The following is an 11,950-nucleotide window of genomic DNA, read 5'->3' as shown; positions in this document are numbered from 1 at the left end:
CGGCGTGCGCGCACACGTGCATCGGCATCTTGTCCTGTTCTGCGGCCGGGCTGGCCTCTGCTGCCTCCTCCTCTCTTTCTGTGTCTTTTGAGGAGCGGTTCTTGGTTTTGGTCAAGTCCTGGGTATCTTTTTCCAGCTAGTGCCTCACCTCCCCAAGGTCATGGTGCTTCCTGGTTTTTTTCCTTCTGCCAGATGTATTGTTGGGCCTTGCAGGGAGGGCTGGCTTAGCAATCACTAGGTTTGGGACAAGAGGAACGAGTGCTAAGGTCACATTGGAAAAGTGACATCAATTGTATGAGGGTCGAGGTCTTGGGGGTATCTTTCCATGGCTTCTTTGTGATTTCTTATCTCTGGATATGTACCGTTTTGGTAGATTCCAGTCTTTCGTATTGGTGGTTATTCAGCAGTTAGCTGTGATTTTGCTGTTCTCGTGGGAGGAGGTGAGCTCAAGTCTTCTACTCCACTAGCTTGTCCTTCTTCTTTTTTTTTTTTTAACTTCCGAGGTATACGGAGGTTCCCAGACTAGGGGTCCAGTCGGAGCTGTAGCCACTGACCTACACCACAGCCACAGCAACGCGGGATCCGAGCCTCGTCTGCAACCTACACCATAGCTCCGGCAACGCTGGATCCTTAACCCACTGAGCAAGGCCAGGGAACAAACCCGCATCCTCGCAGATACTAGTCAGGTTTATTACTGCTGAGCCACAAAGGGAACTCCCTCTTCCTCTGTTTTGAATATATATCTGGAAGGAGAATTGCCAGATCATATGGCAAGTCTATGTTTATATGTTTAGCTTTTCTGAGCAACTGGCAAAACTTTTCCACAGCGGCTGCACCACTTACATCGCGGGCAGCAAGGACGAGGGTTGCAATTTTCCCATTTCCTGACCAACACTCATCAGTGTGTGCGTGTCTGGACAGCTAGCCCAGGAGGTGTGAAGAGGCACCTCACTGTATGTAGTTCAGGTTTTACTTGTAGAAGCAGCTAATAGAAACGGTCACACTTGTCCGTCTTCGATAGGTGTAGGTATTTTTAGCCTTGGTCCTGGGGGCCTTTTTTTTGGACCCACTTCTAAATATACACCAGAGAGTCTCAACCAGGGGTGATTTTCATTCTCGGTCCTCCCTACTTTTAGCAACTGGAGACATTCTGGGTCGTCACAAGTGAAGGAGGGGGTGCTCCTGGTCTTTAGTGGGTAGAGCTCCGGGGTGCTGCTAAGCAGCCTACAATGTACAGGACAGCCACCTGCAACAACTTGACCCCCAATGTCAACAGAGTCAAGGTAGGAAACCCCAGATGATCAGCATCCTGTCGTGTTTCATGCACCCTTATGAAGTGCCTGTAAACTCTGTTGGGAATAAAGCAGAATATAAAATGAACTCCTGCTTCTGAACTACATATTGACATTGTGATAAAGATGTAGAAGGCATAACTTTCTTTTACCTCTGTATGTATATTCAAACGATATATTTAAATATATGTATTGAATTAGTTGCTAATTTAATAACCTAAAACACAATGTGAGAAGAAAATATTGCCATTAACTATTATCAAAAAAATTAGCATGCTTCTGAAGGAAATAACAAATCTAGATATTTGGCTGAATTATTAATATATTAAGTCGAAAAATTCGTACCAGGCTCTCTGTTTGGCACTAATCACACACGCTGGATCAGGCGGGTATGGGCCCTATGCGGCTGGAGCACGAGCCTCACTCATGAAGATCTGCTGATGGGACACAGGTTTTTGGTTTTTTTTAAACATCTATTCCCTTTTAAGTTGAATAGTTTAAGAAAAGAGAAATACTTATAAAATGGAAAACTTTAATTGTTTAAAGCAAAGGCACAAGTAAAACATTTCAGGTTATCATACAATGTTACAATAAGAAATTCCAAGGGTAAAACGAAATACATTATAATGTTGCATCTCTGTAGTATATCTAATGCATTATTCTCTCAGTTCTTTGGAGTGAAAAGAAGGGATCAACAGATCAATGGACGTGATGCCAAAACTTGGACTATAAATAGCATTCGCTCCATTTTTAACCAGAAAGTTTAGTTTCAGTAGAATGAATTAAATTAAAAGTAATTAATTAAAAAACTTACTGTTTTGTTAATGACAGAGCAGCAATAACTTTCAGGCTAAAGCTCGTTGCTTTAACTAAGTAAATCACTGGTTTCATGAACGGTTAGCTGTCCACATCTGGTACGCACACAATCATCAAGCGATCAAAACACAATTCATACCCTTATTTTACTTCATATCTGAAAATTATAGGGTAGGATGTAAAAGCTGAAGATGAATGAGGACCCACACATTTCTTATCACGTCAGGAAAAAAACACTAAAGAAGCTCTAGACCTCGTTTTCCATCAAAGGCACTATCTGGAGAGAAACAAGCCGCGTTGTCCAGAGCTAAGAAAAAGGGTTTTTCCTCCTAAAATGGCCAGCCTGTTAGGTGGGACTTACTCAATCAGTCATCAAACACGGAGTGCCCAGTACCGATCAATAAAAAAGGGTAGGAGTTGGATAAAGTTACTTCTCTTTTTTACCATGAATTTTTTAAAAGGCTGTCGAAATATTTTCTTGATCTATAAGGTCTGTTTCATCACCTCAATACAACTTCCATTTTACTCGGATGGGCTGTCGTCTCTACTGGCAATGACACCAGGAAGCAGCTATCTCAAAGGAGGGCGTCCTCCTACTACCTCCTAGAGGCTGGGAAGATTTTAAACGCTTCGACCGAGGCGCTAAATCCAAGATCTGGAAGGAGACGATTGTTGTTTCAGGTTGTTCGTTATCCAAATTAGAGTCTCAACAGGTTAAGGCTTACTTACCACGATTCTTTTAACAACTAATTCCTAACCAGAAACAGTGCACAGGAAATTCTCTAAAAATACCTTTCAGAGTTTAGAACTGAAACATGGTTCTAGAAAGGTGTTCTGACTTCTAAAGTCAAACTCTTAAACAACACTGACTCACTGAGGCGTACCCTAAAGGTGGATGACGCATGCTTTAAAGAACAGTGCTGGGGTTCTGGAATTCTTTCCTTTCTTCCTCCCTTTCCAAAGGCACAGATATGCTTCCAGATTTATCTATGGCTTCAAAGACTTCGTAATCTAAAATACCTGGCACACTCTCCATTTGAATAGCTCTAAGCATAAGATCCACCAGGGAATTTTACGTCTCCAAACCATTAGCTCAACAGCAAACCAAATGGTTCAATTTCCTACTTGAGACAAGATGAAGAGGTAATCTACATTTTAAAGTATTTCAACTAAGGTCAGGAGGAGTTCCCACTGTGGCTCAGTGGCTTAATGACCACAACATCCCTGTGGCGTTGCTGGTTCGTGCCCCAGCCTGGCACGGGGGTTAAGGATCTGCGGTTGCTGCAGCGGTGGCATAGACAGCAGATGCAGCTTGGTTTCAATCCCTGGCCCAGGAACTTCCATACCCTTGGGTGTGCCTTGAAAAAGGAAAAAAAAATAAAATAAAAAAGTTAAGGCCAGCAAACTCTTTCTTTAAAGGGACAGACAGTTGTAGTTTAAGCTACACCACTTGCTATCATAGTCCAAAGCAGCTACGGCAACACCGCCAATGAGTAAGCACAGGTAACTTCCAATAAAACTTTATCAACACTGAAATTTCAAAGTCATGAGATTTTCATGTGACACAAAAATATCATTCTTTTGATTTTTTCCTCAACGAATTACAAATGTAAAAACCACTCTTAGCTTGTGAATCATACACAAAGTGGTTGTTGGCTGGACCAGGCTTATGGGCTCATTCTGATTTCTGGAGGTGAAGGGTCAAGCGTAATGACGTGGTTCTGAACCCTCTCCTTTCCCTCGGGCATCGACAGCCATAGGGTGACAGCAGTGGGTGCCAAGAGAAGCCCAGAGGCCCCAGTCAGTTGTAGGAGCAGTATCTATACTTACAAGCTGCGTAACACTTATGAGTGTTGATACTCACATGTCTATAAATACACATCTACACAATATCTTCAAGAAACATTTAAATCAAATTTATTTTGATTTGCTATTCCACTATCAGAAAAGCAGGGAAGTGAGAAATTCATTAGCTGAGCCTTTTTCAAATGTTCTGTTGATCTGGATTAAAATCTTGGCTCTGCTATATACGAACTTGTGACCACAGGTAAATTACCCAACCACTAGAATTTAGCCTGGGATGATGGACAGGGTAGGCATGTTTTCAATCTTGTTTCTCAAGCAAAAAGCGACCAAGGCCTCGCTGGGAAAGCCTTGCCTACAATGTACTATAAGGCTTAACTCCTGGTCTTCTTTATTTTATTTTTTGCTTTTCAGGGCTGCACCTGTGGCATATGGAAGTCCCAGACAGGGGTCAAATCGGAGCTGTACCTGCCAGCCTACGCCACAGCCACAGCAACGCCAGATCCTTAACCCACTGAGCGAGGCCAGGGATCAAACCCACATCCTCATGGATACGCATCAGGTGTTTAATCTGCTGAGCAACAACAGGAACTCCAACTCCTGGTTTTAGACAGAAAACTACTGTCTCTTCTACGCCATTTTGTCCTGTAGTTTTTTCTGCATGCAACACATCGTACAGAATTGTACCTTTGTATTTACTGACTTCCACCTTGCTCTTATTCTTGAAGGTTATTTATTTTTTTCCATAGGCTGCTGATGAAAACGAGAATAGAAAGCATCCAGTCAACACATTTTTGCAGTCTTTCCATAGTGTAAGTATAGTTTGGCTAGTTCCTCCAATTTATCAACAATAGACATTCAGTTTTCTAGGGAAAAAAAAAAGTCTAGATGGTAAGGAACTGGTAGGAAAGGATTCTTATGGCTTTGCTTTATCTATAGATTAGTAACTAGAGAATCTGAAGAGAAAGTTCATAGATTATTTGCACATATAACTGCTGTGTATCATGGACCTCAGTCCTTGGCTTAAATTATATTAAGTAGACTATTAGCACTAAGTAATGTGTGCTATAACCTCTCTAATCATGAGAAATTTATTAGTTACATACACATGAAGTAAAAGATTTCACCAATAGTGTTTTTGAACAAGCATGAGTTACGAATCTGCTAGTGTTGAATGCTAAGCAAAATACTAAAGTTATTAAAAATATTAGTGTTTGTTTTTATTTTCCTTTTTCTTTGACTCTATTATTTACAGAAGTCCTGTTAGAATGCTGAAGGCAGTCATTTTGCAAATGTACATTCTCCATATAAAATGTTCCATGTGGGGTGACTGATGCAGATTTATAAATATGTACAAAAACCCAAGATATTTGTAGTTCACTTACTACTCTGACTGGTAGGCCACACCTATAAGCATCATATGCACATAAAAATTTTGAAATTAAGATAAAACTTAAAATTCTCAAAACAGATAACCATTAATTTGTTTATAAAATTATATGAAAAAAAAGGCTTTGTGTTTGGGAATTTTCAATGGGCCACTCATAAAGTGGTAATTTTAATTGGGAAAAAAAATATTCCGCAAACACACAAAAAACACCCCAAGATAAACCAGATATTGGTCTTGGTCAATTGTGTGTAGACAGCTGCCCTGAAAACAAACTGATAAACATAAATATACAATTTGTTCACGGAGCATAAAATATTGCACAAGAACAGTTTTGTCTCAAGAAAATAACAATTTCCCATAGTTCTGAACTTCAAAATGGTTTCCACATATAGATATAATTGCATTTTCTAAGCAAGAAACATTAATATTCGGTAATACTGTTAGAACCTTATTTTTCCCATTCACCATATTCTAGTCTACTTTATGGCAATGGTAAGTCAGTGGTGAAGATTTGGCAAAGATAAAAAGGCAGATAAGATTGTAAAATATATATATATATATATATACACACACACACACACACATACATACACATACACATATGAAACAGATATGTTCCAAAAACCCTTAGTCATGTGACAACTGATCCCTTAAAAAACTCCACAGTCCAGGTCACAGTGATGGTCAGACAGTGGTTGAGTACGACTCTCTTTTCGGCGGCCGCTCCTTCTGAGCCGCTTGGCTGCTCCCTCTGGGCTTCAGAGCACAGTCTTCGGCTTCGCTTTCACTGCCATCGGCCACGGCGGGGTCCAAAGACATCAGGCCAGATTTTCTGTGCAAAGGAAAACCCACGCCACTCTCCTGTAAGGAATTATCTATGAACTCTTCATCAGAGGAGTGGAATGATTCGTCATCTCCCATTAAATGGTTGATGATGTGGATTCCGTCAAAAGGGGGTTGGCTGGAGAAGCCCCTCTGGCCTTTTAGGCACCTGAGCTGTCAAAACAAAATCCAAGTTGATATACTCAATTGGCGGAAATATACACACTCCAAGAAAACAGACATTCCACGTTTAAGGAAGACGGTACCTTGACCTTCTCCCAGTTAGAGATATAATATTAACTACCAGTGTTTCAGTAACTCCCATGCGTTATACAGTGGGCACATAACTTGTTATTTTAACTGAATCATCACAACCGTCCTATGCGGTTGATTTTATTGCCTTCATTTTAAAGATGAGGAAACAAACTAAGGTAGTATGGCTTGCTGAGGACACACAGCCAAGAGCAAGGTTTGGATTCGAACCAAACCTTTGTTATACTAGAGGTAACATTATGAAGCCCTGTACCTATCACTTAATTTCAACATCAACCCCCTCCTGGGCCATATCTCTGTCCCTGGATGATTCTGAGGTAAATCTCAGCCCTCCTGGCAGTGCACGTGCAGACATTTCGGCCTGTGTCTCGGATGCTGTGGGCTTAGGTCAGTAGCCTGAACCATCACACGCACTGTCTTTGCGTGTCTCCATAATTTTGTGAATGACGAGACTGGTCTACGAATCTTTGCATCTGCCAGGGTCTCCACGGGTGCTGCCATCCTGAGGACTATCACAGCACTGCCACTCAGTGAGGGCAGGAGCGCTCCTTCCACTCTCGGCGGGTCCTTTTGCACAGGGACGCGCCAGCAGGGGGTAACGCGTTTGCCTTCTCCCCGTTTTTCCCAGGCAGGGGTGACTTCTCTCCCCAGGGAAGGGGAGAGGGGACAGCAACGGCACCCACGGCCGGCTCCTTTCCCTCTCTTTCCATCTTTGGGAACCAGGCTCTGATTCTCTATCCCTGGAGTTTTCCAGGGCCAGACTCTCTGGTGGGAAGGGATGTGGGAATCAAACGCTACCTATTTTTGGGTGGGCAAGTCTGAAAATTGTAGAGTTCAGTATTGAAAAACCCACTGTTGTCACACATCAAAATCACACTCCCCCAAACTAGTTTTATCAGGATCAAGGGTGATTTCTTTTCATCATCTGCCACTTCTTTGCCAAAGTTCTCTCGAGTTCCCAAACCCACTACCATGGAAACTACCACGTCCACTACCATGTAATTTAGATATCAGTCCCCTTCTCAAGAGTTTATGTTTAAATATAAAATTTAGGAGTTCCTGGTGGCTGAGCAGGTTAGGGATCCAGCCTTGTCACTGCTGCAATATAGGTTCGATCCCCTGCCTGAACTTCAGCATGCCAGGGGTGTGGTCAAAAAACTATAGATATATGTAGTTTAATTCTGATATTAACACTAGTTTAATTTTTCTCACACACCATGAATTTCCTCCTACAATAAAGCAGAAGAGTTAAAATACCCGAAACAATAAAAACAATTAATTACCCAAGTCTGCCTTGACTATCAAGAATTTGCTAAATTACACCCCATATCTCTTGCCCTTAGCATTACCAGCAACAGGCAATTTTGTTTCTCAGGGGCAAATTCCTGATCACTAGCAATCTTTCAAATCTTGAGATAAAGGCAATGTGAAATATTCAGGAAATGTTACATACACTTTCAAAACTAACGGTTCTGAGAGCAGAGACATTACAGCTTTGCCATAACACCTCCTAGCCTTCCCGACAGAATTCCAGGAAGAAGTGCAGAAATGCTAGTCCTTTCCCGTTGGGAGGGGACAATGGGAAACAAGAGGGCTGCTGGGACTCAAGACAATGACGTCTGCCACAGGTGAACCTTCAACCCCAAGGAGATCCCTGCGCCTGAGGCTTAGAGCCCACCATCGCGAGGCGCAGTGTCATTTCAGTAACACCTTCCTCCCTGGCAGAGCAGACGGTGTATCAGGGTGGCGTTGAATCTTCAGGGAAGGGTACCGAGCCCTGCAGAGACCTCCCCACTGCGTTACTACAACGGCCACCTTCTGATGCAACATCCTATCACCACATTGCAACACAGGATTCACAGCTCCAAGGGTACAATGAAGTCAGTTAATCTCTTCCTTTCTCTTTCCCCCAGACCCTTTTGAAGAAATAATACAGAACACGTGTCTTCCTTCTTCCTGGCTATAAAGGAGGAGGATGGCAGAGGAGCCACAACTTCCCAATTGTTTGGAAAGCTGTAGCTTCCCTTTGCTCTAACAGCATTTACGGCCATTAAAACACTGTAGCCTCATATCAGATGTAATAATTGACCTCAAATATTATATGAAACGAACTACAGGTTGAAAGGTCATCTCTTCAAGGTCAAAGGAGATGCAATTCACGCTTGTTTATTTGAGAACTGCTAATACAGAACAGCAAAGGCTGTAGACAATTTTTTTTTGGTGAATAGACGAAATATGTGAAGGTCAGGACTGCGTGGTAAGACTGACGCCGCCGCTGGGGACCCCTGAGATCTAGGCGTGCGCATGCAGTTCTGATAGGGACGAGGCCTGTGCAGGCTCTGACTGCAGACATCTGGGCAAGGAATTCCAGGGCACTCAGCACCCAGTGCGGTCTTAAGGGATTAGACTTTGGGTGTGGATGTCCTCTGGGACTCATCCTGTGAAGAGGAGTCTGGCTGGGAGAAGACCAGAGCCAGGCCCTCTAAAGGGCAAAGTCTCGACTGCCTGCCTCTAAGAGCTGTATTGCTTGCCCTTAGTACTAGGTTGCTTCTTAGGAACTAGTTTTATTTAAACAACAACAAAAAGCAGACAAGGAACCTTTTCAATGCTCCCCCCCCCCCGAAAAAACCTTTCAGGGACATTATTAGCGGCAAAGCAGAGTAGCACATATCAAAATATGGCCCACTGATCATCAGCATCAGGATAAGCAAGAATGCCCATTAAAATGCAGAGTCACTTCCCAGGTTTAAGGAACCAAAGTGTGGAGAGTGAAACCCCAGAATCGACGTTTCTTATAAGCATCTCAGATTTTGACATACTCAGCTGAGAGTCACTGTGGAAGATTCTCTGTTCACACTGAACAGGGCTCACTCTGAAAGGGGCTGATTTACCTGCAATGGAACCATCAATTATTCAGGACAAAGGTGCTTCTGAACTATGCACGTGCACCTGCGTCTCTGAGGAACATGCAGACGGACACCGCCTTCACAGCACAAGCAGGCTGTTCTGGGCCAGGTCTACTCTCTGGTGGTTGAAGCAAGGAGCAGGCGAACTCAATGCCTTTTCCTGAAACTTTCTCCTGGGGTAAGGATAGGGTCTAGGAATGTGTGTGTTCAAAAAAGGTGGGCAATTCGGCTGTAAATCCTAAGGTGAGGACCGCTCTCTAGGTAATGTTTTTGTCTTTTTGGGTCAATCGCGGGATCAAGAATCAGATAGAAACTACAGACTCTTGTCTTGACAAGTACACATGTATACTTAAGCGGGCCCTTCTGAGGCCCGCAGTTCTTCTAATTTTAGGTGAAAGACTCCAGGAATATCTTCATGATACTAACAGCAATGACAAGACTTTAATTGTGAAATGTCAGTAATACACTCATATCATGGAAAAGAAAACAAAAAGCAGGGAGTTCCCGTCGTGGCGGGGTGGTTAACGAATCCGACTAGGAACCATGAGGTTGCGGGTTCGGTCCCTGCCCTTGCTCAGTGGGTTAAGGATCCGGCGTTGCCGTGAGCTGTGGTGTAGGTTGCAGATGCGGCTGGGATCCCGCGTTGCTGTGGCTCTGGCGTAGGCTGGCAGTTACAGCTCCGATTCGACCCCTAGCCTGGGAGCCTCCATATGCCGCGGGAGCGGCCCAAGAAATGGCAAAAAGACAAAAAAAAAAAAAAAAAAGCATTACTTGTCCAGGTGACATCGGACATAGGTTTTAAGTCACTGAATGTACCCTGAAGGACTTCTGAGATTCATCAAGGAAACTGAGGCACCAGGCCTTTCTGAGATTGTACGTAAGGGGAAAGCTCCCTAGGGAATCTTTCAATTCCCCAAAGAAGGGTCTCAGCTAGACCGTCCTGCAATGACTGTCACGGTCAATGGATCCTTCCCAAGCATTCAGAACTTCCTGCCAGAGTTTTAAAATTCTTCAGACTCAAAGTCTGAGCAGAGTCAAATATTACCCAACATTTGCAGAAAGCATCTAAGAGAAACCAGAAAAAAAGGCAACTAGAAGATAACAGACTATCTGGGGAGAAGAAAATTTAGAAAAAAAAAAAATCATCGACTCTTTCTGAAGACACTGCAGCCAGGCAAAGAAAAAAAAAAAAAAGTGATATTCTAAATAGGGATCTTAGGCATAAACTTCTCTGACCTGAAAGACAGAGCTCTGAGCTTGAAAAAGCCTGTTACGTGTCCAGGACAATGCATAAAAGCAAACCTATTCCACGGAACATGACAATGGAAGTTCAGGACACTGGGGACAAAGAAAAGACAAAATATCCAGCTCAAAACAAAAACATGTTTTACAGAAAAGATTAAGAATCAGAATGGTATCAAACAATACAGCAGTACCTTCAAAATTCTGAGAAAAACATTTCTAACCTTTTTTCTCCCCCTGATTTTTAGGGCCACACCCAAGGCGTATGGAGATTCTCAGGTTAGGGGTCAAATAGGAGCTGCAGCTGCTGGCCTACACCACAGCCACAGCAACGCAGGATCTGACCCACATCTTCAACGTATACCACAGCTCAAGGCAACACCAGATCCTTAACCCACTGAGCAAGGTCAGGGATCAAACCTGCGTCCTCATGGATCCTAGTCAGGTTTGTAACCTGCTGTACCACAAGAACTCACTCCAACCTAAAAAATTATACTTAAAAATTTTCTATGTCCATATAAACTATCAATTACATGTGAGGTTAAAATATGAGTTAAAAGCGTTACGAACTTAGAAAAAAAAAAAAGCTATTTTGTGAAAATCACAAGAAGTAGAACCAGATAAATACTTTTTATAGTTTATCTCCCATCTCCCCTTGCCTTCCGAAAGATAGGCAATATGCCCCACGAAAATGAAGTACACTAAAAACTTTCTTTTTTCGCGTAGTAAAAACGAAGCCCAATACCAAAGTAAGGCAAAGAGAATTCTTAGGACGACATAAAAAGCTCTCAAGATGGTAGCTGTGCAGGAGGCCTCCCGGCAGCCAGACCTCTCTGAAGTAGACGAACAGGCCATAGGAAAGAGTTCTTCAAGAAGGTGAAAGTAACAGTACACCTAAATTGTTTGAACAGAAGAGATTTATATTGGAGGACAGTGACACATAAGAGGACACAACAAGAAAATGAAAAAACTGTCTCAATCATTTGAACAAGTGCCTGCAGGTAAAATAATCATAAGATACTGATTCTATACAACTGAAAGCTATGTGGCAATACAAAAGAATCGAGTACTGATATAAGCCAAATATAAAACACAAGATAGTGCATGATTCCTTCTATATTAAATGTCTAGGATAGACACGCCTACAGAGACAGAAAGTAATTAACGTCTGCCTAGGGCTCAGGGCGAGGGGAGGAGAAAGAGAATGGCTGAAAATGGACACGAGTTTCTTCTGTGGGATGATGGAGATGTTTCAAAATTAGATTGTAGCTATGGTCACACAACTCTGTAAATATACTAAAAGACATATTTAAAATGAAGAACTTTATGGTATGTAAATTATAGCTCAATACATCTTTAAAATATATCCATTTATGATAAAAATCCCCAGAAAGTAGGCATAGAGG

At 42.5% G+C, this 11,950-nt stretch overlaps 1 protein-coding gene across 14 annotated transcripts in view; it reads right to left on the bottom strand.

The window, feature by feature from the left end:
* The window catches only part of EVI5 (ecotropic viral integration site 5), a 232,808-nt gene continuing 222,665 nt past the window's right edge, over positions 1,808 to 11,950 (bottom strand). For 4 of the 14 annotated variants that reach the window (XM_021090211.1, XM_021090215.1, XM_021090216.1 and 1 more), the window contains one exon: positions 1,813 to 6,297. In XM_021090211.1, the coding sequence (XP_020945870.1) occupies positions 5,986 to 6,297 (312 nt within the window). In that variant the 3' untranslated portion in view covers positions 1,813 to 5,985. Of the gene's footprint in view, positions 6,298 to 11,950 lie in introns of all 14 variants that reach the window. The other 10 variants (XM_021090208.1, XM_021090210.1, XM_021090214.1 and 7 more) reach the window with 6 other exon arrangements.

The sequence above is a fragment of the Sus scrofa genome, chromosome 4 (genome assembly GCF_000003025.6).
Source record: "Sus scrofa isolate TJ Tabasco breed Duroc chromosome 4, Sscrofa11.1, whole genome shotgun sequence".
NCBI lineage: Eukaryota > Metazoa > Chordata > Mammalia > Artiodactyla > Suidae > Sus > Sus scrofa.
This window is presented reverse-complemented; position numbering and strand designations above follow the sequence as displayed.